We start from the raw sequence: 27,835 nt of genomic DNA, 5'->3' as shown, positions 1-27,835 counted from the left end.
GTGGTTGAACTGCCTGGAAATATATTTAAATCTGTGCATAATGGATAAAGCGAGCGCTCAGAAAAACCAGCTGCTGGAACACTTCAAGGTATCACTAAACCTCATAATAGGGACAATATAAACATATAGTGCAGCGCTGAAAGTATAATAAATGAAATATATAAAATATATATAAAAAATATAAAATATAAAGTCTTTCTCGTGACAATAAAGTCAAATATGTGCAGGTCTTCTCCTCATTAGGTGACTGGAAAATAACAAGATTGCGCACTCACCGACCGCACATTTAAAATGCGCCTGTGTATGATATATTCCAAAAGACCAGCCAGGTATACAGCTCCAGAGACCACACGGATCCTCCCTCTCCAACACTCTCATCCGCCTTGGGTGTAGCAATATCTCCAGATCCAAAGGTAGAAAGACAGAGATCCCCCTTTTTGGTTCCAGACACCCCAAGAATGGAAGATGTGTATCTGCACTCTCCAGCAGGAGAGTCAAAGAAAAAGGGGAACGCCAATAGTGTGGTACTATCAAAAACTTTATTGGAGCAATAATGCCTGGGTCATATGCACACATATATCCATACACCATCAGCCAATAACGGACAGGTAGGTATAAAAGGAAAATTGTACTAACCCGGCAATGGCATAAAAACAAAGACCACCAGACCTCCTCTTGGTCTCAGTGGTCTGGAAGTCACACTTGCTATTTGGCTCCTCCTGAGGCCTTTCGTGCAAAAAGCACTTCTTCAGAGGATGGACGCCACTAGCAGTGTGACAGCCAGACTTCCATTTAAAAGCCGTTCGCGCATGCGCGAAAATCCCGCTCTATCGTGAAAAGCGGTACTGCGCATGCGCGAATAGCGGCCATATTGCCGTGGATCGCGGCTGTACAGTATCAAACTGCGCATGCGCCACCCAATCGCCGCCATATTGCCATGGATCATAGGCAGCAAGGAATAGCTGCTGCTGGAGATTTAACCAATTAAAGGAACAAACAAGCGACCACATATTCAGGTGCTCTCTTATCCTATGGATGAATATAGATGCCTGCCCACCCCAAAGAGAAGCATTAGGAAGGCCCGACCTGGAGTAATTAATCCAAGTGAGATATATATATATGTATACAGGAGAGTGCACAAAATAAGTGCCGCAAGAGCCCTCTCAAAACTCACTAACTCAATGGCATAGGGGCTTATATATCATCATATAAAGATGGAAATGATGATAAACTCTAAAATATTGTGTACATATAAAACTTTTAGACACCCCAAAATCATTCAGTAAAGCGATCACATTCTAAAGGGGCTTAATTGATAATAGTCAAATTCTAGATGACAACATCTTATACTATGGACTAATACATATATTAACCTAATCTCAATATAATCGACTAGCTGTATAGTTCGGAGCCATAACTCAAATACCTTGAATGGGGCTATTAAACAATCATAAAGATCCACATATTAGAACGAACTAAAATAAATAAAATTTGGTAAAAACTCAGCGCTATACTACGTTACAAAGTCTTCATGTCCTAGCTATTGGCAATGAAACAGTTTATGTCTACCTCCACATTGTGTCCATGAGGGTGAAGGGTGCGTAATTCGTGGACCCAACGAGTCTCAGCCTGCGAGACTGTTCTGGTCTTGTGAAGACCCCTCCAATGTGGTGATACCATTTCTATACCCACAAACCTTAAAGAAGTAGGATCACTATTATGGACCCGTCTGAAGTGATTAGATAGTGAATGGTCCCTGTAACCTTTTCTAATGTTGGCCACATGTTCCCGCAGGCGGTCCCTTAGGCGTCTAGTTGTCCGCCCTACATACTGCTTATTACAGGGACAACTGAGGAGGTAGACAACGTACTTGCTATTGCATGTTATACACTGCTTGATAGTGTAGGACTTCCCTGTTGATGTTGAAGTAAACATATCTATTTTCTTCTTGCGGGATTTGTCACACCTACATATGATGCATTTGTTGCATGGATAGAATCCCTTTAAATCCCCAAAAAAAGAGGTTTTTGAAGGGGGATTAACAACATTGGGAGCAATGCGGTTTCTCATAGCCGGAGCCCTCCTAAGGAGGGCTCCGGCTATGAGAAACCGCATTGCTCCCAATGTTGTTAATCCACCTTCAAAAACCTCTTTTTTTGGGGATTTAAAGGGATTCTATCCATGCAACAAATGCATCATATGTAGGTGTGACAAATCCCGCAAGAAGAAAATAGATATGTTTACTTCAACATCAACAGGGAAGTCCTACACTATCAAGCAGTGTATAACATGCAATAGCAAGTACGTTGTCTACCTCCTCAGTTGTCCCTGTAATAAGCAGTATGTAGGGCGGACAACTAGACGCCTAAGGGACCGCCTGCGGGAACATGTAGCCAACATTAGAAAAGGTTACAGGGACCATTCACTATCTAATCACTTCAGACGGGTCCATAATAGTGATCCTACTTCTTTAAGGTTTGTGGGTATAGAAATGGTATCACCACATTGGAGGGGTCTTCACAAGACCAGAACAGTCTCGCAGGCTGAGACTCGTTGGGTCCACGAATTACGCACCCTTCACCCTCATGGACACAATGTGGAGGTAGACATAAACTGTTTCATTGCCAATAGCTAGGACATGAAGACTTTGTAACGTAGTATAGCGCTGAGTTTTTACCAAATTTTATTTATTTTAGTTCGTTCTAATATGTGGATCTTTATGATTGTTTAATAGCCCCATTCAAGGTATTTGAGTTATGGCTCCGAACTATACAGCTAGTCGATTATATTGAGATTAGGTTAATATATGTATTAGTCCATAGTATAAGATGTTGTCATCTAGAATTTGACTATTATCAATTAAGCCCCTTTAGAATGTGATCGCTTTACTGAATGATTTTGGGGTGTCTAAAAGTTTTATATGTACACAATATTTTAGAGTTTATCATCATTTCCATCTTTATATGATGATATATAAGCCCCTATGCCATGGAGTTAGTGAGTTTTGAGAGAGCTCTTGCGGCACTTATTTTGTGCACTCTCCTGTATACATATATATATATCTCACTTGGATTAATTACTCCAGGTCGGGCCTTCCTAATGCTTCTCTTTGGGGTGGGCAGGCATCTATATTCATCCATAGGATAAGAGAGCACCTGAATATGTGGTCGCTTGTTTGTTCCTTTAATTGGTTAAATCTCCAGCAGCAGCTATTCCTTGCTGCCTATGATCCATGGCAATATGGCGGCGATTGGGTGGCGCATGCGCAGTTTGATACTGTACAGCCGCGATCCACGGCAATATGGCCGCTATTCGCGCATGCGCAGTACCGCTTTTCACGATAGAGCGGGATTTTCGCGCATGCGCGAACGGCTTTTAAATGGAAGTCTGGCTGTCACACTGCTAGTGGCGTCCATCCTCTGAAGAAGTGCTTTTTGCACGAAAGGCCTCAGGAGGAGCCAAATAGCAAGTGTGACTTCCAGACCACTGAGACCAAGAGGAGGTCTGGTGGTCTTTGTTTTTATGCCATTGCCGGGTTAGTACAATTTTCCTTTTATACCTACCTGTCCGTTATTGGCTGATGGTGTATGGATATATGTGTGCATATGACCCAGGCATTATTGCTCCAATAAAGTTTTTGATAGTACCACACTATTGGCGTTCCCCTTTTTTCTTTGACTCTCCTGCTGGAGAGTGCAGATACACATCTTCCATTCTTGGGGTGTCTGGAACCAAAAAGGGGGATCTCTGTCTTTCTACCTTTGGATCTGGAGATATTGCTACACCCAAGGCGGATGAGAGTGTTGGAGAGGGAGGATCCGTGTGGTCTCTGGAGCTGTATACCTGGCTGGTCTTTTGGAATATATCATACACAGGCGCATTTTAAATGTGCGGTCGGTGAGTGCGCAATCTTGTTATTTTCCAGTCACCTAATGAGGAGAAGACCTGCACATATTTGACTTTATTGTCACGAGAAAGACTTTATATTTTATATTTTTATATATATTTTATATATTTCATTTATTATACTTTCAGCGCTGCACTATATGTTTATATTTAAATCTGTGCCATAGAGCCACTGGCCATTGTTATTAGGCAGACCTCAGATATTATGGGGTTTAGGAGAGGAGGGAGAGAAGTTAAGGTGGCACTATACACTGGTGATGCCATTTTATTCCTCGGGGTATGCAGAGACCTCTAATAGCATCTAATCTTACATTTTGGCTCTTTTTCAGGCATCTGCATTAATTGGGACAACTATGTTCTATTGCCCAATGACCAACCCCAAGGCCCTTTGCCACCTGAACCCCCAACAAATTCACACAGCAACTACTTTTATATACATGAAAGTAGTTGTCTGTGTGGATGTACAGGACTAAATTACTCTTAACTTAGTTCCCCTGCTGAATAGACTTTAGGACAAATTTACAGGTTGGTGTAAATTGCCGGGGGGGAGCCAACTTAATTAAAATGATTTGGGCCCTGATTTGCTGTTTATTCTTCATAACTGTCCCATATAGATACAGTCAAAATGGTATAGAAGGATGGATTCATTATTCCGAGACCTAATCTGGAAGAAAAAAAACCTCTCGTATTAAGTTATCAACTCTGCAGCTGCCTATGGATGCTTAGGGTTTAGGCATACCACATGTTAAATCCTACTTTTTATCTGCACAGCTCCAATATCTATTGGAATGGGCTGAGGAACTTGCAACGGACCTGATACAGGGTGTTCTATCACAATTTAGACTCTTAGAGAGCTTTCTTAGAGGCCAGAAGACTGAAAGCCTCCGCTCAATTCACCACTTGTCTATTGTTAGATAGAGTATTGAAAACTATAATACCTCCCTAGGTATAACAGGGTTTACACAATATATCCTCATATGCAACAATGCAGAATACCAGAAGTCATCCATTGTTTCTTTGGGACTTCCGCCTGTATGGTATAGTACACGGGAAATTCAAGGAATATGTCAGGATATCAGCTAGGGAACACTTGGCAAGTGATCCAGGTCCCATTACAAATGACCTATGGCCTGTTGCACTAGCTGCTCTACAACTGGTCTCCTTATCTCCTACACATAGACATACACAACTGTTCCTCCTACATAGATCATATCATACTCCAGAGAGGTTGTTTGCATGGAACTATAATAGACACTCCTAACTGTCCTAAAGGTAATGTAGGTCCAGCCAATCTAATTAATCTGTTATGGAGATGCCCTAAACTTCATCGTTACTTGAGAGGTGTTCTCACTGCCATTAATATAGTATTTTAAGTACAGTTAGCTGAGAATCCAGGCATACAGTATGCCTGTTGAATATGATAGATGAAGAATTCCTGCCTCAGAATACTTTTGTTCGTATTGTTAGTATACTATTCCATGCTCACAAATTAATAGCACAGTGCTATCCATAAATTCTCACACGTTGAAGGATTGGAGGAATCAGGTCAACAATACTCTACTTAGGGAGAAACAGATCTATCAGCGAAGGAACTGCCCCTCAAAATCGGAAAGGATATGGTAGATGTGGTTGGCAACCCCAGACCTAGCACTGACCTTGTTTATTCTAAATAGATTGTTCTCTTGAATGGAAGATGTAATTGAGGGTATGCCTCACCCCTTGTAGAGGGTGAGGAAGGTATGCATATATCTTTGATTACCCTAAAACAGACATCCTGTTTTGGACTGAAGTAAGCACAAGAGTTGAGTAACAATCCAATAATGTTTTTATTGTTTCTAATTCTGAGGTATATATTTCACATGGCGTATGCTGTACATTGATTTAGTTGCAAATGTAGATTCTTCAAAACAAGTGAATGTGCAATTCTCATTATCAGCTGCAATTAATTTGTTCACATAGTAGTCTTGGCTGACTTACTGTGTCTTGATAGCAATCGTTTATGAACACCTGCTTGGATAGTGCTTGTTTTGTGTTGAATGTTTAAGTTGTATAATGTTTATAAAAAAAAAACCCAATAAAAAAAATTCTATCTGATTAAAAAAAAAATTTATTCTGGTGGATGTCCGATCCATGCACCCTTTCAAGACACCAAAGCCAGGTCCTGACTATTTACTTTTCTCCAAAGTAGTACAGTGTATACCATACAAATGCTAGGTTCACTTTTACATTTGTTTGTTGCTGCTAAATGATTTTTAATCACAACATTACATTTTTTTTAAAATAATATTAATCATATCATTGTTTAGCAGATAGATAAGTTCTGTGATCTAGTGCAGATAATACTGCTTGCCATGCTATGCACAGTTGCACCTTTTTAAAGTTCTCTTCTTGGTCTTGCTGCTGTTTCAGGTTACCGCCAGTGTGCTCCTGATGAGTTTATTTGTGCTAATGGACGCTGCCTGCTAAATTACCAGTGGCAATGCGATGGAGATTTTGATTGCCGAGATGGGTCTGATGAAGCCCCTCTAAACAGAAAGTGCCTTAATACAGGTAGAAGGTTCAACCATTCATTCCATTTAACTGTTAAGCTAAAAAAAAAAAAAAAAAAAGAGTCTGGTAGTTTTATGTGTTTATGGGGACTTCCTTTGGAAGAAGATAAAAAGTTTTCTCACTAACCATGAGAGCATTTCTGTATTTCTACTGTATGTAGGGTCAGGCTTTCTGCTATAGAATGTGGAGATAATGTCTAGATTAAATTAGTTAAAATTTGGAGTCTGTGCCTTTTCCCATAGAAGGGAGTCCTAGCATTGATCTATGGAGTCAGTGATCCAGGGAAAAAGTCTGCCTGAGGTTTCATCCATGCCTTTCTCTTGATTTCTCTCGATTGGCAGTAACACCCAGTGAACAATGAGTGAAGTACATTCTTCTCTATTTATGAAGCTACACTCCCCATCATTTTTACTAAAACATACTGTACCTTGATTCCAGTTGAAAGTATACATTGAAAGTGGGAAAAAAAGACACTTATAGGACTTGCCAGGTAAAGGTGTCAACAACTGATCAATCAGGAATATCAGAGGTCAGAAATCCTTATTCACGGGCTTGTTCTACATGAGGATCTAAAGTGTTGGAGTCAGAATGACAGCCAATACATTTCTATCAGGACAGGTGTCTTTTACGTAGGGATGGGCTTGACGTTCGAGTCATACGTAAGTTCGACATGAACATTGGCCGTTCATGTGTTCTCCAAGCACATGAACGGTAAGGGCGTTCGATGGGCTGTTTGCCCGCTGAGTGCCCCACAATGCACTGCACTCTCACAGTGCATTGTGAGATCCATGATTGGCCAAACCAATGCACCTGACCACAGATCAGGTGCAATGCATTGGCCAAGTACAGCACAATTAGGCAAAGCTAGCAGTGACATTGCCAGTAGCTCCTCCCAATTGTTTACATCTGACTGGCAAATGTCAGATTGCGGCTAGTGCAGACGGGTCGGCGGGCATCTTTTTCTTTTTTTTCAGCGAGTCAGCAGCAGTGTGACAACGCTGGATGCCATGATTGACAATGGATTACAATGATGGAACCATTTTTTTGGCTTTTTTTTTAATTACTAAAGGACTTGTCAAAAACTGTTGTGTTTTTTGTTCAATTAAAGGACTTTTTAAAAAATCTGGCGTCCTTATTTTTTCTATTTTTAACCCTTCAATGAATGGATACCCCTTACTCATTCACAAGGGGGGGCATCGCCTGGGTTCACCCTTTTTTAAAGGGTTACCCTGATGCTAGTGAGCCCCCCTGCCTGCAGACCCCCACAACTACTGGGCTAGGGTTGTGGGTAAGAGACCCTTTTCCCCATCGGCATGCTAAGGTCTTTTGTCTGGTAATCTACAGGGTGGGGGGCACTCGATCGCCCCCTTTCCTGCCCTGCCAGGCCTGTGCTTGGATCAAGGGTCTGGTAAGAAGTTAAGGGGGACCCCACACTTTTTTCCCCATTATGGGGGGTGGGGTTCCTCTTAAAAGTTCTACCAAGCCTAAAGGGCCTGGTATAGCTTTTAAGGGAACTCCACACACTTTCCACCCCCATTTTTGGGAGGTGGGGTTCCCCTTAAAAGTCCTATCAGGCCTAAAGTGCCTGGTATGGCTTTTAGGGGGAACCCCGTGCACTTTTTTTTCTTTAGTTTTTACTATAGGGTTCCTCCTAATCTCCTTACCAGACCTAAAGGGTCTGGCATAGATTGGGGGGGGTGGGGGCCCCACACTGTTTTTTCCCTTATATATATAAAAATGTATTTTTTTAGATAAAAAATGTCAGTCAGCAATAAAGCAATTAAGCAATAAAAAATTACTTAAAAATGGTACTTTTTGAATTTTCTTCACTGATTCATGTCCCTCAGGGCAGTACCCAAGTCCCCATACCCCTTTTATGACCAATAACTTTCATATAAGCCTTCAAAATAGACCCTTTTGAACTTACAAGTTCGAGTCCCATAGACTTGGATTGAGTTCGAAGTTCATGCTCAAACATTCATTAGGTTCGAACATTTGACCGCGAACCGAACATGGGGTGTACGGCCCATCACTGCTTTTAATCATTATTGTTGAAGTCTTCCTAAACCATTATTTAGGGCTGGATGTGGGCAAGTCCATAAAAACTTTGCTATAGTTTAGATAATATAGGGCCTGAGGATACACTAAAGAGATTGTGGGAGTACAGTTAGCTCAAATGTTGGTGTTAGTGGCAAAAATATTAACCTGAAGCACTAGTGTCTGTGTCAGCAATCCCCCATATATTTCAGGAGCAGTAATAACCCCTAGCGAGTGGGAGGGCCAGCATTAACCCCTAGCAAGTGTCAAGACCAGAAATATCTCCCAGTGCAGGGCCAGCAATGATAACCCAAAGCAAAAACACCCATAAGATGTCAGCCCAGCAATGACAACTCCCATAACCTCTAGAATGTGTCAGGGCTAGAAATGATACCGTCAAACAAGTGTTAGGATCAGCAATAACCACTAGCGATTGCTAGGGCCAACAATAATCCCTAGCAAGTGTCAGGACCAGACATATTCCCCAGAAAGTGACAAGGCCAGCAATGATAACCCAAAGCCATAATGCCCAGCATGTGTTGAGGCCAACAATGGCAACTCCCATAACCCCTAGTGTATGTCAGGGCTAGTGATAATAACCTCCAGCATGTGTCAGAATCAGAAAAAAACCCTAGAAAGTGTCTGGACCAGCAATAAGACCTAACAAGTGTCAGAACCAGAAATAACCCCCAGCAAGTGTCAAGGCCAGCAATGGTAACCCAAAGCAATAACCCCCAACAAGTGTCAGAGCAAGCCATAACCCTCAGCAAAATAATAACCCTTAGCATTTGTGTTCAATAGTTTTACTTATCTGAGCACCCACAAAGCTCCCTCTCTTCCCATGCCAAAAGCTCCTCCTTACCTTTTTTTTGTGCATGCCAGAAGTAACCACTATTGACTCTAGGGCTAGCACATCAATCTGCTAGAAAGAACCTTGATCCATAGTAGCATGTGCCTGCTGGCAGGTGGAAGAACCATAATTTCATTTTTGGGAGCCACAGGATTACGCGGTGACTGGTGCTTACTATATTAATATTGTTACTGGGCTTGTATTTGATGCCTATTGGGGCGCTAGGGGAGTGCTATATGAACTTGTGGTGGTAATATAGCACACCCAAGCACCTCCTGGCGCTGCTACTGCCTACAGTATTAATATACGTATACATTAGTATAGAATTACAGTACGTGTAGGGTGGAGGATGTGCCACCCAGTATTAGAACAGCATTAAAATCCACATGTGTATAGGTCAAATAATTTTAGAGCAGCATTGCAGTAGTTGAAGTTTGGTCTTTGGCATCGATACGTAGATAGATAGTAGCTGTCTGGGAAACCCACACCTGGCCAATGTATTGAACAAAGCCATGTATAAAGTCACAGGCATCTGTTCTATTTTTTTAGATCAGCCCTTCCCCACAGCTCTGGAAGCACGCTGTAAATTTGTTAGACTCTGAATGCCGCCAATTAAAAAGTCTGCACGGTGTCAGGCAATTCTGCTTAAATGAAGGCTACAAACTAATTCAGTTTGTATATGTTTAGATGAAGATAAATTATGCTCTCTTAAGGAACTGACAATTCACTCTTAAGCAACTGACATGAGTTTTTCTTGTTTTGCGATAAAATTACTGCGTTGTGAAAAGCTTGATCATTAAAACATAATAAATTCAAGAGCAAGCGTTTCAGATTGGTAATTTGCTTGTTTTCTTGTTTATTTTTAGTCGTGGCAGCTTACTTCCGCCTGCTTGGTGAGAACAAATACGAACCGACAGTAATTTGGCTTTTTTAGCAGCAAGCGAGCGCCATTAAAGTTCACCTGATTTCACATCTTCTTCCTGTAGATGTAGCTCTCAGCTGTCCAAATGTGTCCCTCTTTCTGCCATAGTTATCCCCTGTACAGGTCCAGCGTAGAGATGGAACCATCAACATTGAAAATATGTGCTTTCAACTTTGTTTTTTATGACTTTTAGGGCTCAACTCGCTCTTTAGAGAGCATTTGACAGGCAGTAAGGAGCTGTTGTACTGACACCTCACCTCTTGCTTTAATCCCTTGAATCCTGCACTAGTGTAGCATTGCATGCAGTTGCAGAGAGCTTGAAGAGCAACCCCATTCATATGACAGGGTAGGGTTTGGTGGGCTCTATGACTGCGGAAAGAGACAGAGGATATAATTCCTCTAGCGCCTGTGAAGCAAAGCATCTTGACCAAGGCATGTGCACACCCCCGGCTGCTTCCGCTGCAGTTAAAAGGGGAGCGGTTGGGAGGAAAGAAAAGCCTGTCCCTGACTTCATATATGAACCAGCCCTTAAAGGTGCAGTTTACAAAACTAAGGGATTAAATAGGCAAATAAGCTATTCACCTTGCAAGGAGATTTTCTCCAGAGCTTAGAGAAAGAGGTGAAGATTTGCTGATTTTTATCATCAAGTCATGTGCAAGCAAACAAAAATGCTGGGTTTTTTTTGTTTTCCTTGCAGATGATTGAGTATTCTTTGTAAAGTGAAATGTCACCAAATTCATTAAGGTCTGGGGCAAATTCCCTTACAAAGTGCAACATCCCTTACAGAGTTAACAGCCTATTTGTCTTTAGTACATCAACCCTTATGATTCTGAGCCTGGCTCACTACAAAGTAAATCATTGACTTTCAGCAATGATTCAAGATCATGGACTTGCAAGGTACTGAAGGAAGAACCTGGATGACAGCCCAAAGCCTGCACCCTGAAAACAAATAATAAGTGATTTCTGTGCTTTAGCTCATGCACAGTGCAGAGTTATCCATCTCTATAGAAACGTAAAGCATGCAGGGAAATCTCAAGGCACATCTATGTCTCATTCACATGATATTCTACTCCCCATCTAACTATCCACAGCTAACTGTATCTACCTTTGAACCCAGCCATAGGAATCCTCTGGATTCTTGTTACAGCTGGCTGTCACATACCTGTATGAGGAGCCCAAGATGAGGAAGATGGCCCTCTTTCTGAGCACCCCTGAAATTTGGGAAAGGAGCTGCAAGGGCAATAGGAGGATGCAGGTACCAGAAAGCTGGAGCAAAAGACTTGAACTTGGGAGAACAGATATAAAAAAAAGCTGAAACACAGCACAGAGAGCATCCGGAATACCCCAAGTCCAGTAGTGAGCAGAGTCAGATCACAAGTCGAGTTTAGTGATGGTCAAGCAGAAAGGCACTAAATCATGAGCAGCTTAAAGGCCAGGGATGAACACAGGTTGGCAATATACTGGCAGCAAGATACAGAATGAGTAGGTAAAATCTTGGTCACCAGTCCAGGCTGTGGTCGATAGCAAAAATAGGCAGCAAACACAGACATGCAAGAGTATTACAGAAGCAGGTCAGATGAGAGCTGGGTCAAGGTTAAGCAGGTTCAAGGTCATGAATAAGAGGAACTCAAGCTGTAAGACCTTTCAGCAATGATCTCATACAGGACTTGGGTTTAAATAGTCCACTAGGCATCAGTATCTGTGATGGACATTCTCTTGTGTTCCTGCATACACTGTAGTGTGCATTCTTAGCTCTTAGCTGCATATTTGTGCGCACTTTTGCATGTTTTGTGTATGTTTTTATGCATGTGCATGAGCCTTATGGCTAGAGTGGCATTTCTGATGACTGCCATGATGTTCCTGAAACTGACACTAAAATACTGTGTGAATGAGGCCTTATTCAAAAAGCACCCTAAGAACCCTTGTATCCTAAAATTCATATATCTCTAAGATCCTTTGTATCCTAAAATCCATAAATTCCTAAGATCCCTTGTATCCTACGATCCCTAAATCCATAAGATCCTTTGTATCCTATGATTCCTAAATCCCTAAGATCATTTCTAGAGATGAGCGAATCGAAGTATCCGAAGTGGAATTCGAGTCGAATATCGGAAAAATTTCGATTCGTGCCGAATCCGAAAAACAGCCTAATTCGGACGCGCGAATCGAAATTTTTCCGAAAATGGCGGCTGACATGTGCGGCGACGGAGCGGGGATGTCGGGGAAGGCGCGCAGACAAGGCGCGCTGCCCCATAATGCATTCCTCAACGACATGTGATCGCATCAGCCAATCAGCAGCCAGCCAGCCAGCACTGTGTAATGGTCGAGGTATATATAGCGGCCATTTTGGAAATCTTCATTTGCCTGCAGTCATTGAACAGAGGCAGACCGCTCTGTACTAGGGACAGGGACAGAGTTAGGGCCACAGAAACGAGAATTGGGGACAGAGAGAAGTTACTTAGGGACAGAGAACCATTACTCAGGGACACAGACTTGTTAATGAGGGCCACAGAATCGTTATTTAGGGACAAAGAAACGCTAGTTAGGGCCACAGAATTCATACTCAGGGACAGACAGAATTGTTACTCAGTGCCAGAGAATTGTTACTTAGGGCCACAGAAACGTTATTAGGGCCACAGAATTTTTACTCAGGGACAGACAGAATTGTTACTGAGTGCCAGAGAATTGTTACTCAGGGACAGACAGAATTGTTACTGAGTGCCAGAGAATTCTTACTCAGGGCCACAGAATTCATTCTCAGGGACAGACAGAATTGTTACTCAGGGACAGACAGAATTGTTACTGAGTGCCAGAGAATTGTTACTCAGGGACAGACAGAATTGTTACTGAGTGCCAGAGAATTGTTACTCAGGGACAGACAGAATTGTTACTGAGTGCCAGAGAATTGTTACTCAGGGACAGACAGAATTGTTACTGAGTGCCAGAGAATTGTTACTCGCACAGACACAAAATTGTTACTTGCACAGACACAGAATTGTTACTCGCACAGACACAGAATTGTTACTCAGGGCCACAGAATTCATACTCAGGGACAGACAGAATTGTTACTGAGTGCCAGAGAATTGTTACTCAGGGACAGACAGAATTGTTACTGAGTGCCAGAGAATTGTTACTCAGGGACAGACAGAATTGTTACTGAGTGCCAGAGAATTGTTACTCGCACAGACACAAAATTGTTACTTGCACAGACACAGAATTGTTACTCGCACAGACACAGAATTGTTACTCAGGGCCACAGAATTCATACTCAGGGACAGACAGAATTGTTACTGAGTGCCAGAGAATTGTTACTCAGGGACAGACAGAATTGTTACTGAGTGCCAGAGAATTGTTACTCAGGGACAGACAGAATTGTTACTGAGTGCCAGAGAATTGTTACTCAGGGACAGACAGAATTGTTACTGAGTGCCAGAGAATTGTTACTCGCACAGACACAAAATTGTTACTTGCACAGACACAGAATTGTTACTCGCACAGACACAGAATTGTTACTCAGGGCCACAGAATTCATACTCAGGGATAGACAGAATTGTTACTGAGTGCCAGAGAATTGTTACTCAGGGACAGACAGAATTGTTACTGAGTGCCAGAGAATTGTTACTCAGGGACAGACAGAATTGTTACTGAGTGCCAGAGAATTGTTACTCGCACAGACACAAAATTGTTACTTGCACAGACACAGAATTGTTACTCGCACAGACACAGAATTGTTACTCAGGGCCACAGAATTCATACTCAGGGACAGACAGAATTGTTACTGAGTGCCAGAGAATTGTTACTTAGGGACAGACAGAATTGTTACTGAGTGCCAGAGAATTGTTACTCAGGGACAGACAGAATTGTTACTGAGTGCCAGAGAATTGTTACTCGCACAGACACAAAATTGTTACTTGCACAGACACAGAATTGTTACTCGCACAGACACAGAATTGTTACTCAGGGCCACAGAATTCATACTCAGGGACAGACAGAATTGTTACTGAGTGCCAGAGAATTGTTACTCAGGGACAGACAGAATTGTTACTGAGTGCCAGAGAATTGTTACTCAGGGACAGACAGAATTGTTACTGAGTGCCAGAGAATTGTTACTCAGGGACAGACAGAATTGTTACTGAGTGCCAGAGAATTGTTACTCGCACAGACACAAAATTGTTACTTGCACAGACACAGAATTGTTACTCGCACAGACACAGAATTGTTACTCAGGGCCACAGAATTCATACTCAGGGACAGACAGAATTGTTACTGAGTGCCAGAGAATTGTTACTCAGGGACAGACAGAATTGTTACTGAGTGCCAGAGAATTGTTACTCAGGGACAGACAGAATTGTTACTGAGTGCCAGAGAATTGTTACTCAGGGACAGACAGAATTGTTACTGAGTGCCAGAGAATTGTTACTCAGGGACAGACAGAATTGTTACTGAGTGCCAGAGAATTGTTACTCGCACAGACACAAAATTGTTACTTGCACAGACACAGAATTGTTACTCGCACAGACACAGAATTGTTACTCAGGGCCACAGAATTCATACTCAGGGACAGACAGAATTGTTACTGAGTGCCAGAGAATTGTTACTCAGGGACAGACAGAATTGTTACTGAGTGCCAGAGAATTGTTACTCAGGGACAGACAGAATTGTTACTGAGTGCCAGAGAATTGTTACTCAGGGACAGACAGAATTGTTACTGAGTGCCAGAGAATTGTTACTCGCACAGACACAAAATTGTTACTTGCACAGACACAGAATTGTTACTCGCACAGACACAGAATTGTTACTCAGGGCCACAGAATTCATACTCAGGGACAGACAGAATTGTTACTGAGTGCCAGAGAATTGTTACTCAGGGACAGACAGAATTGTTACTGAGTGCCAGAGAATTGTTACTCAGGGACAGACAGAATTGTTACTGAGTGCCAGAGAATTGTTACTCAGGGACAGACAGAATTGTTACTGAGTGCCAGAGAATTGTTACTCAGGGACAGACAGAATTGTTACTGAGTGCCAGAGAATTGTTACTCGCACAGACACAAAATTGTTACTTGCACAGACACAGAATTGTTACTCGCACAGACACAGAATTGTTACTCAGGGCCACAGAATTCATACTCAGGGACAGACAGAATTGTTACTGAGTGCCAGAGAATTGTTACTCAGGGACAGACAGAATTGTTACTGAGTGCCAGAGAATTGTTACTCAGGGACAGACAGAATTGTTACTGAGTGCCAGAGAATTGTTACTCGCACAGACACAAAATTGTTACTTGCACAGACACAGAATTGTTACTCGCACAGACACAGAATTGTTACTGAGTGCCAGAGAATTGTTACTCAGGGACAGACAGAATTGTTACTGAGTGCCAGAGAATTGTTACTCAGGGACAGACAGAATTGTTACTGAGTGCCAGAGAATTGTTACTCAGGGACAGACAGAATTGTTACTGAGTGCCAGAGAATTGTTACTCAGGGACAGACAGAATTGTTACTGAGTGCCAGAGAATTGTTACTCAGGGACAGACAGAATTGTTACTGAGTGCCAGAGAATTGTTACTCGCACAGACACAAAATTGTTACTTGCACAGACACAGAATTGTTACTCGCACAGACACAGAATTGTTACTCAGGGCCACAGAATTCATACTCAGGGACAGACAGAATTGTTACTGAGTGCCAGAGAATTGTTACTCAGGGACAGACAGAATTGTTACTGAGTGCCAGAGAATTGTTACTCGCACAGACACAAAATTGTTACTTGCACAGACACAGAATTGTTACTCGCACAGACACAGAATTGTTACTCGCACAGACACAGAATTGTTACTCAGGGCCACAGAATTCATACTCAGGGACAGACAGAATTGTTACTGAGTGCCAGAGAATTGTTACTCAGGGACACCTAATCGTTGAATTAAATAGTATGTCAGACAACATGCAGAGGAGTGGCAGAGGAGGCAATGTTTTAGGAGCGAGCAGACGTGGCAGCAGAGGAAGGGGTCGAGGCAGCAGTATTCGCAGCCAGAGGCCAGTGCTCCCGGTGTCATCCAGCGGTCATGTCTCCACCGACAACCCTGCCGTCATTGATTGGTTGGCTCGGTCGTCTTCCTCTTCCCAGGTCACCTCTGACACCTACAGCCAACGGTCGGTGGGTACGTCAGACACAACCGTTAGTTGGCATGGCCCGGGACCAAGCCCACTGAAATCACGTGTCCTCTACCTGCCCCTGTCCTTTGCTGTTCCCTCACCAAGCGAAGTATCGCATGCTGTGGGCTCAGCCCCACTGTACAGTGAGGAAGAGCTAACAGAGGGCGGTCAGGAACGGGGGGAGACATCGGCCTTTTCAGCAGCCAAGCGAACAAGTACTGGCGAGGAGAGTGGCTCGGTAGCCGGTCTAGAGACAGGTCTGTCTCCTGACCCAGACGCAGCCGAGGGGGCTAGTAGTGAGGCGGAGACCCTACTTGATGATGAGGAGGTTGATCGCACTTGGCAGCCTCGTCGTCATCAGGCAATTTCTTCCGCATCATCAGGAGAAGAGGGTGGCAGCTTGGCAGCGAGCAAAACAGTCGGTGGGTTGCCCAGGAGACAGCAGCAGGGTCGCATCAGTGTCAGTGGAGCCAAACGTCCACGGAGTAGAGCACCAGCTCCACTGCAGCCTACCACCACGGCCAGTAGTGGTGCCGGTGCGCACGGAGGAAGTAGCAGTCAGCCAGTGAAGAGTAGCGGGGGCAAAGTTTCCTACTCGGTGGTGTGGCAATTTTTCCTCAAGCCGCCCGAGGAAGTAAACGTAGCCGTATGTCGACTATGTGGCCAGAAATGCAAGCGTGGCCAGGGGGCCCATGTTGGGACTACAGCGTTGCGTCAGCATATGCAGCGTCACCATTCGGTGGCCTGGGAAAACCGTGATAAACATACGGCGGTTCTGCCTGCCCCAGCCCCCGCTCCATCACCCGCTCCGTTACTTGCTCCGTCACCCGACGTCGTCAATCGCCCTCTATCAGCCAGTCAAGGCTCCAACACCTCTGCTGAGGGGAGTTGTCGCTCATTGGCATCTTCCGCTCGTTCAGATGCTCCTTCTCCTGCTACTCCTCTTCTCGGATTCCGTCAACAGTCTTTCTTGGAATCCGTATCCAAGAGACAACAGTTTGCGAGCACGCACCCGACGGTGCAAAAGCTGAACGTCCTCCTGTCCAAGTTGCTGGTGCTGCAGTCCCTCCCTTTCCAACTGGTGGACTCAGCACCTTTCCGAGAAATGATGGCTTGTGCCGCGCCGCGGTGGAGAGTGCCAAGCCGTCATTTCTTTGCCCAAAAGGCAGTGCCAGCCCTGCATTCACATGTAGAAGAGATGGTGGGCCAGTCTTTGAGCATGTCGGTCTCTGCCAAAGTGCACGGCAGCGCCGACGTGTGGAGCTGTAACTACGGTCAGGGACAGTACATGTCATTTACGGCCCACTGGGTGAACGTGGTGCCGGCACAGCCGCACCAGCAACTTGGACAGGTCACGACGCTTTTGCCTCCACGTTTGCACGTCCTTGGTCCAGCAAGCATGTCCGCCTCTACCACCTCTTTTTCCGCCGTGTCCTCAGCCGCCACCCCCGTGCCAAGTCCCATTACCCGACCGGCATATCACATGTGCAGGGCGCAACGGTGTCACGCTGTGCTGCACCTGGTATGCCTTGGCGAACGTAGTCACACAGGGGAGGAACTGCTGAGTGTAATGAACAGAGAAATCGACAGATGGCTGTCTCCGCGCAAACTAAAAATCGGAACCATGTTGACTGACAACGGAAAGAACATGGTGTCTGCTCTGCGTCAAGGAAGGTTGTGCCATGCGCCATGCATGGCTCACGTGTTCAATCTGGTTGTCAAGCGGTTCCTAAAATCCACCATCCCACTGCAAGACATCCTTAAAATGTCACGTAAACTGTGCATGCATTTCAGCCATTCCTACACCGCAAAGAACACCCTCATTGAGCTGCAGCGGCAGAACGGAATTCCACAGCATCGCCTGATCTGCGACGTTGCAACAAGGTGGAATTCAACCCTACACATGTTAGACCGCCTTTACGAGCAGCGAAAGGCCATCACCGATTTCCTGATGTTACAAGCGGATAAACGTACTCCCCTGTGTAACTTAGATGTCAGCCATTGGCAGCTCATGCGTGACACCTGCCGCTTGCTCAGGCCCTTTGAGGAGGCCACGCTATTCGTGAGTCGGCAGGACTATGGGATGAACGACGTCATTCCTCTGTTGCACGTCCTGGAACAAATGCTGTTAACAATGGCTGGTCAGGGTGCGGTAGACGTGGCGCACAGATCTCAACGCCACATGACCCCTGTGGGGGCAGGACAGGAAGAAGAGGAGGAGGTAGAGGAGGACATTTGTGCTCAGGAATTATTGAGTGAAATGGGTGGTTTTTCCACTCAGCGGACAGGAGTGGAGGAGCAGGAGCATCTGGTAGAGGAGGAGGAGGAGGAGACAGAGGACCCAGACGCACCGTGGCAGTATGCTGTGGAGATGGAGGCAGGGAGTCCCTCGCATTCCTTGGCACAAATGGCCCATAGCATGCTCGGTTGCTTGCGTAGCGACAGCCGAATAATAACCATCAGACAGAGGGATGACTTTTGGCTGTCCACCTTGTTGGACCCTCGCTACCGGTCCAAAATGGTGGCCTTTTTCACACCTGCTGAGAGGGAGGCCAAAATTACGTACTATAAAAACCACCTATGTAGTCAGTTGGTCTCTGCCTTTGTGCGCCAACGTCCATCCTCAGACACTGTGGGCCCTGTGCGCTCGCGTTCCGCTGGCATGGCAGCAGGGGAGGGGTGGGGTGGTAGGAGCAGTGGCAGCTCCACCAGCAGTGGCTGCCTCAGTCTGCAGTCGATGATGAGTAGCTTTCTTCACCAGCGCAGTGAGGAAACTACTAACCAGCCGCAGCAGCAGCAGCAGCATCAGGTGGACCTGGAGCAGGAGCTCAAACAACAGGCTTGGGCCTACTTGGACAGCACCCTGCCAACCGAGGTAGACAATCCCCTTGACTACTGGGCAACGAAACTTGACCTTTGGCCCCAACTAGCTGAATTTGCCCTTGAAAGGCTGTCATGCCCGGCCAGTAGCGTGGCATCGGAGCGCGTGTTTAGTGCGGCAGGAGGTATTGTAACTCCGCGGAGGACACGACTGTCCACCCAAAGTGTGGAGAGACTCACGTTTGTGAAAATGAATCAGGCGTGGATTAGTCTGGATTTCAAACCACCAGTTCCTGACACAACTGACTAAATCCGCCATGAATCATGCCTCAAACATGTGCCACTTTGAGGTCTCCTCACACACTGCTGGTGTGTTGAATTTTTTGACATAGGGTGCTGGCAGATTATGGGCCTCCTATAGCTGCTGCCAGGCCCCTAATCTGCCATAGGCCCCTATATACCGCTTCCTCATGCTGCTGCCAGGTCCAGAGTCTCTCATGGGTCCCTGTACGGCCTCCCATTGCTGCTGTCTCCATCGCCACACTCTGCCATGTGCCACTTTCAGGTCTCCTCACACACTGCTGGTGTGTAGAATTTTTTGACATAGGGTGCTGGCAGATTATGGGCCTCCCATAGCTGCTGCCAGGCCCCTAATCTGCCATGGGCCCCTATATACCGCCTCCTCATGCTGCTGCCAGGTCCACAGTGTCTCATGCCATGTGCCACTTTCAGGTCTCCTCACACTGCTGGTGTGTTGAATTTTTTGACATAGGGTGCTGGCAGATTATGGGCCTCCTATAGCTGCTGCCAGGCCCCTAATCTGCCATGGGCCCCTATATACCGCCTCCTCATGCTGCTGCCAAGTCCAGAGTCTCTCATGGGTCCCTGTACGGCCTCCCATTGCTGCTGTCTCCATCGCCACACTCTGCTGCCATGTGCCACTTTCAGGTCTCTTCACACTGCTGGTGTGTTTAATTTTTTGACATAGGGTGCAGGCAGATTACGGGCCTCACATAGCTGCTGCCAGGCCCCTAATCTGCCATGGGCCCCTATATACCGCCTCCTCATGCTGCTGCCAAGTCTAGAGTCTGTCATGGGTCCCTGTACGGCCTCCCATTGCTGCTGTCTCCATCGCCACACTCTGCCATGTGCCACTTTCAGGTCTCTTCACACTGCTGGTGTGTTTAATTTTTTGACATAGGGTGCAGGCAGATTACGGGCCTCACATAGCTGCTGCCAGGCCCCTAATCTGCCATGGGCCCCTATATACCGCCTCCTCATGCTGCTGCCAAGTCTAGAGTCTGTCATGGGTCCCTGTACGGCCTCCCATTGCTGCTGTCTCCATCGCCACACTCTGCTGCCATGTGCCACTTTCAGGTCTCTTCACACTGCTGGTGTGTTAAATTTTTTGACATAGGGTGCAGGCAGATTACGGGCCTCACATAGCTGCTGCCAGGCCCCTAATCTGCCATGGGCCCCTATATACCGCCTCCTCATGCTGCTGCCAAGTCCAGAGTCTGTCATGGGTCCCTGTACGGCCTCCCATTGCTGCTGTCTCCATCGCCACACTCTGCTGCCATGTGCCACTTTCAGGTCTCTTCACACTGCTGGTGTGTTAAATTTTTTGACATAGGGTGCAGGCAGATTACGGGCCTCACATAGCTGCTGCCAGGCCCCTAATCTGCCATGGGCCCCTATATACCGCCTCCTCATGCTGCTGCCAAGTCCAGAGTCTGTCATGGGTCCCTGTACGGCCTCCCATTGCTGCTGTCTCCATCGCCACACTCTGCTGCCATGTGCCACTTTCAGGTCTCTTCACACTGCTGGTGTGTTAAATTTTTTGACATAGGGTGCAGGCAGATTACGGGCCTCACATAGCTGCTGCCAGGCCCCTAATCTGCCATGGGCCCCTATATACCGCCTCCTCATGCTGCTGCCAAGTCTAGAGTCTGTCATGGGTCCCTGTACGGCCTCCCATTGCTGCTGTCTCCATCGCCACACTCTGCCATGTGCCACTTTCAGGTCTCTTCACACTGCTGGTGTGTTTAATTTTTTGACATAGGGTGCAGGCAGATTACGGGCCTCACATAGCTGCTGCCAGGCCCCTAATCTGCCATGGGCCCCTATATACCGCCTCCTCATGCTGCTGCCAAGTCTAGAGTCTGTCATGGGTCCCTGTACGGCCTCCCATTGCTGCTGTCTCCATCGCCACACTCTGCTGCCATGTGCCACTTTCAGGTCTCTTCACACTGCTGGTGTGTTAAATTTTTTGACATAGGGTGCAGGCAGATTACGGGCCTCACATAGCTGCTGCCAGGCCCCTAATCTGCCATGGGCCCCTATATACCGCCTCCTCATGCTGCTGCCAAGTCCAGAGTCTGTCATGGGTCCCTGTACGGCCTCCCATTGCTGCTGTCTCCATCGCCACACTCTGCTGCCATGTGCCACTTTCAGGTCTCTTCACACTGCTGGTGTGTTAAATTTTTTGACATAGGGTGCAGGCAGATTACGGGCCTCACATAGCTGCTGCCAGGCCCCTAATCTGCCATGGGCCCCTATATACCGCCTCCTCATGCTGCTGCCAAGTCCAGAGTCTGTCATGGGTCCCTGTACGGCCTCCCATTGCTGCTGTCTCCATCGCCACACTCTGCTGCCATGTGCCACTTTCAGGTCTCTTCACACTGCTGGTGTGTTAAATTTTTTGACATAGGGTGCAGGCAGATTACGGGCCTCACATAGCTGCTGCCAGGCCCCTAATCTGCCATGGGCCCCTATATACCGCCTCCTCATGCTGCTGCCAAGTCTAGAGTCTCTCATGGGTCCCTGTACGGCCTCCCATTGCTGCTGTCTCCATCGCCACACTCTGCCATGTGCCACTTTCAGGTCTCTTCACACTGCTGGTGTGTTTAATTTTTTGACATAGGGTGCAGGCAGATTACGGGCCTCACATAGCTGCTGCCAGGCCCCTAATCTGCCATGGGCCCCTATATACCGCCTCCTCATGCTGCTGCCAAGTCTAGAGTCTGTCATGGGTCCCTGTACGGCCTCCCATTGCTGCTGTCTCCATCGCCACACTCTGCCATGTGCCACTTTCAGGTCTCTTCACACTGCTGGTGTGTTTAATTTTTTGACATAGGGTGCAGGCAGATTACGGGCCTCACATAGCTGCTGCCAGGCCCCTAATCTGCCATGGGCCCCTATATACCGCCTCCTCATGCTGCTGCCAAGTCTAGAGTCTGTCATGGGTCCCTGTACGGCCTCCCATTGCTGCTGTCTCCATCGCCACACTCTGCTGCCATGTGCCACTTTCAGGTCTCTTCACACTGCTGGTGTGTTAAATTTTTTGACATAGGGTGCAGGCAGATTACGGGCCTCACATAGCTGCTGCCAGGCCCCTAATCTGCCATGGGCCCCTATATACCGCCTCCTCATGCTGCTGCCAAGTCCAGAGTCTCTCATGGGTCCCTGTACGGCCTCCCATTGCTGCTGTCTCCATCGCCACACTCTGCTGCCATGTGCCACTTTCAGGTCTCTTCACACTGCTGGTGTGTTAAATTTTTTGACATAGGGTGCAGGCAGATTACGGGCCTCACATAGCTGCTGCCAGGCCCCTAATCTGCCATGGGCCCCTATATACCGCCTCCTCATGCTGCTGCCAAGTCCAGAGTCTCTCATGGGTCCCTGTACGGCCTCCCATTGCTGCTGTCTCCATCGCCACACTCTGCTGCCATGTGCCACTTTCAGGTCTCTTCACACTGCTGGTGTGTTAAATTTTTTGACATAGGGTGCAGGCAGATTACGGGCCTCACATAGCTGCTGCCAGGCCCCTAATCTGCCATGGGCCCCTATATACCGCCTCCTCATGCTGCTGCCAAGTCTAGAGTCTCTCATGGGTCCCTGTACGGCCTCCCATTGCTGCTGTCTCCATCGCCACACTCTGCTGCCATGTGCCACTTTCAGGTCTCTTCACACTGCTGGTGTGTTTAATTTTTTGACATAGGGTGCAGGCAGATTACGGGCCTCACATAGCTGCTGCCAGGCCCCTAATCTGCCATGGGCCCCTATATACCGCCTCCTCATGCTGCTGCCAAGTCTAGAGTCTCTCATGGGTCCCTGTACGGCCTCCCATTGCTGCTGTCTCCATCGCCACACTCTGCCATGTGCCACTTTCAGGTCTCTTCACACTGCTGGTGTGTTTAATTTTTTGACATAGGGTGCAGGCAGATTACGGGCCTCACATAGCTGCTGCCAGGCCCCTAATCTGCCATGGGCCCCTATATACCGCCTCCTCATGCTGCTGCCAAGTCTAGAGTCTGTCATGGGTCCCTGTACGGCCTCCCATTGCTGCTGTCTCCATCGCCACACTCTGCTGCCATGTGCCACTTTCAGGTCTCTTCACACTGCTGGTGTGTTAAATTTTTTGACATAGGGTGCAGGCAGATTACGGGCCTCACATAGCTGCTGCCAGGCCCCTAATCTGCCATGGGCCCCTATATACCGCCTCCTCATGCTGCTGCCAAGTCCAGAGTCTCTCATGGGTCCCTGTACGGCCTCCCATTGCTGCTGTCTCCATCGCCACACTCTGCTGCCATGTGCCACTTTCAGGTCTCTTCACACTGCTGGTGTGTTAAATTTTTTGACATAGGGTGCAGGCAGATTACGGGCCTCACATAGCTGCTGCCAGGCCCCTAATCTGCCATGGGCCCCTATATACCGCCTCCTCATGCTGCTGCCAAGTCCAGAGTCTCTCATGGGTCCCTGTACGGCCTCCCATTGCTGCTGTCTCCATCGCCACACTCTGCTGCCATGTGCCACTTTCAGGTCTCTTCACACTGCTGGTGTGTTTAATTTTTTGACATAGGGTGCAGGCAGATTACGGGCCTCACATAGCTGCTGCCAGGCCCCTAATCTGCCATGGGCCCCTATATACCGCCTCCTCATGCTGCTGCCAAGTCTAGAGTCTGTCATGGGTCCCTGTACGGCCTCCCATTGCTGCTGTCTCCATCGCCACACTCTGCTGCCATGTGCCACTTTCAGGTCTCTTCACACTGCTGGTGTGTTAAATTTGTTGACATAGGGTGCAGGCAGATTACGGGCCTCACATAGCTGCTGCCAGGCCCCTAATCTGCCATGGGCCCCTATATACCGCCTCCTCATGCTGCTGCCAAGTCCAGAGTCTGTCATGGGTCCCTGTACGGCCTCCCATTGCTGCTGTCTCCATCGCCACACTCTGCTGCCATGTGCCACTTTCAGGTCTCTTCACACTGCTGGTGTGTTAAATTTTTTGACATAGGGTGCAGGCAGATTACGGGCCTCACATAGCTGCTGCCAGGCCCCTAATCTGCCATGGGCCCCTATATACCGCCTCCTCATGCTGCTGCCAAGTCTAGAGTCTCTCATGGGTCCCTGTACGGCCTCCCATTGCTGCTGTCTCCATCGCCACACTCTGCCATGTGCCACTTTCAGGTCTCTTCACACTGCTGGTGTGTTTAATTTTTTGACATAGGGTGCAGGCAGATTACGGGCCTCACATAGCTGCTGCCAGGCCCCTAATCTGCCATGGGCCCCTATATACCGCCTCCTCATGCTGCTGCCAAGTCTAGAGTCTGTCATGGGTCCCTGTACGGCCTCCCATTGCTGCTGTCTCCATCGCCACACTCTGCCATGTGCCACTTTCAGGTCTCTTCACACTGCTGGTGTGTTTAATTTTTTGACATAGGGTGCAGGCAGATTACGGGCCTCACATAGCTGCTGCCAGGCCCCTAATCTGCCATGGGCCCCTATATACCGCCTCCTCATGCTGCTGCCAAGTCCAGAGTCTCTCATGGGTCCCTGTACGGCCTCCCATTGCTGCTGTCTCCATCGCCACACTCTGCTGCCATGTGCCACTTTCAGGTCTCTTCACACTGCTGGTGTGTTAAATTTTTTGACATAGGGTGCAGGCAGATTACGGGCCTCACATAGCTGCTGCCAGGCCCCTAATCTGCCATGGGCCCCTATATACCGCCTCCTCATGCTGCTGCCAAGTCTAGAGTCTCTCATGGGTCCCTGTACGGCCTCCCATTGCTGCTGTCTCCATCGCCACACTCTGCTGCCATGTGCCACTTTCAGGTCTCTTCACACTGCTGGTGTGTTTAATTTTTTGACATAGGGTGCAGGCAGATTACGGGCCTCACATAGCTGCTGCCAGGCCCCTAATCTGCCATGGGCCCCTATATACCGCCTCCTCATGCTGCTGCCAAGTCCAGAGTCTCTCATGGGTCCCTGTACGGCCTCCCATTGCTGCTGTCTCCATCGCCACACTCTGCTGCCATGTGCCACTTTCAGGTCTCTTCACACTGCTGGTGTGTTAAATTTTTTGACATAGGGTGCTGGCAGATTACGGGCCTCCCATTGCTGCTGCCAGACATGTAATCTGCCATGGGCCCCCGTACCGACTCCTCATGCTGTGACGTTGCAACAAGGTGTAATTCAACCCTACATATGTTAGACCGCCTTTACGAACAGCTAAAGGCCATCACAGATTTCCTGATGTTAAAAGCGGATAAAGGTACTCCCTGTGTAACTTAGATGTCAGCCATTGTCAGCTCATGTGTGACACCTGCGCTTGCTCAGGCCCTTTGAGGAGGCCACGCTATTCGTGAGTCGGCAGGACTATGGGATGAATGAGGTCAAATCGGCCATGGGCCCCCGTACCGCCTGTTCACGCTGATGCTGGTCCCACAGTGTGACCTGGGTCCCTGTACGGCCTCCCATTGCTTCCACTCTGCCATGTGCCACTTTGAAATCTCCTCACACTCCTGCGGTTGTCCATTTTGTCATAGGTTGCTGGCAGATTACAGGCCTTCCATAGGTGCCACCAAGCCCCATATCGGCCATGGGCCCCCGTACCGCCTGGTCACGCTGCTGCTGGGCCCACAGTGTGACCTGGGTCCCTGTACCGCCTCCCATTGCTCCCACTCTGCCATGTGCCACTTTCAGGTCTCCTCACGCTCCTGCTGGTTTCCATTTTGTCATAGGTTGCTGTATGGCCTCCCATTGCTGCTGCCTCCACCGCCACACTGTGGCTCCAAACACTGGTTTTGGCCCCGTGACTGGCCAAAGGAGTGAAGTGTGCAGTGATTCTAAGATCGACGGCACTCATCTGCATGTCATACTGACAGACAGTATTATTTCTCTTCCCCAGCAGACTCCAAGGGCATTTAAATTAAAGGTACAGTGTTCTGCACTAATATTAAGTCTCTCTGAAGCCTAGAAACACCCTTTTTTAAGTTAAATTCACAGCGAATTTATTCGACTCGAATCGAATATTGTCCACGAATTCGCCGAATCAGTCGAATCGAATTTTTCATTTCTTCGCTCATCTCTAATCATTTCTATCTTAAACTCCCTAAATCCCTAAAATCATTTGTATCCTAAAATCCTGCTATCCCTACGATTCTTTGTATCCTGAAATCCCTAAGATCCGTTGTATCCTAAATCCCTAAACCTCTAAGATCCTTTGTATTCTATAATCCCTAAATCCCTTGTATCCTAAAATCCATTGTATCCTAAAATCCCTAAACCCCTAAGATCCTTTGTATCCTAAAATCCCTAAGATCCCTTGTATCCTAAAATCCCTAACATCCTTTGTATCCTAAGATTCCTAAATCCCTAAGATCCCTTGTATCCTAAAATCCCCAAATCCCTAAGATCCTCTGTATCCTAAAATTCCTAAATCCCTAAGATTCTTTGCATCTTAAGGTCCCTAAATCCATAAAATCCTTTGTATCCCTAAATCCCTAAGATCACTTATATCCTAAGATCCCTATATCCCTAAGATCCTTTGTATCCTAAAATCCCTAAGATCCTTTGTATCCTAAAATCCCTAAATCTCTAAGATCCTTTGTATTCTAAAATCCCTAAATCCCTAAAATGCGTTGTATCCTAAAATCCCTAAATTCCTAAAATCTCTTGTATCCTAAAATGCCAAAATCCATAGGATACCTTGCATCTCTAAATCCCTTGGATCCTTTGCATCCTAAAATCCCTATATCCCTAAGATTCTTTGTATCCTAAGATCCCTAAATCCCTAAGATCACTTGTATCTTCAGATCCCTAAATACCTAAAATCCTTTGTATCCTAAGATCCCTTGTATCCTAACATCCCTAAATCCCTAAGATCCCTTGTGTCCTAAAATCCCTATGATCCCTTGTATCCTAAGATCCCTAAATCCCTAACATCCTTTGTATCTTCAGATCCCTATATCCCTTAGATCCTTTGTATTCTAAGATCCCTAAACCTGCAGTTGATCCAGAGGAAGAATGAAAAAACCTTATAGAGTGTAATCCAATTTGCTTTAACGATTAAAAATTCCTTTTTTGGTTCCCAAGTGCAGTCTGATTCTGCCTGGATCAGCTTTCTACAGTGTTATAAATTGTAGTAGCTGTTTTTTTTTTTTTGTTTTTTTTTGCGCATTCAGTAACACATCTGTCTCTTTTTAGAAGCAATTTACTCAATTGGCTAAATCCAGCTTTCATGAAAGACTCTTGCACATTTTAACAGCTATTACAGGCAAAAAAACATCCTGTAGGCAGTGGTTAAACTC

At 46.7% G+C, this 27,835-nt stretch overlaps 1 protein-coding gene across 1 annotated transcript in view; it reads left to right on the top strand.

Moving 5' to 3' along the window:
• The window catches only part of LRP1B (LDL receptor related protein 1B), a 2,076,109-nt gene that overhangs the window by 1,742,950 nt on the left and 305,324 nt on the right, over positions 1-27,835 (top strand). The window contains exon 54 of the mRNA XM_089653623.1: positions 6,316-6,456. Within this exon, the coding sequence (XP_089509749.1) occupies positions 6,316-6,456 (141 nt within the window). The remainder of the gene's footprint in view (positions 1-6,315; positions 6,457-27,835) is intronic.

This window comes from Staurois parvus, unplaced genomic scaffold (genome assembly GCF_062004578.1).
Source record: "Staurois parvus isolate SC_StPar_1 unplaced genomic scaffold, SC_StPar_1.0 ptg000716l, whole genome shotgun sequence".
Taxonomy (NCBI): Eukaryota; Metazoa; Chordata; class Amphibia; order Anura; family Ranidae; genus Staurois; species Staurois parvus.
This window is presented reverse-complemented; position numbering and strand designations above follow the sequence as displayed.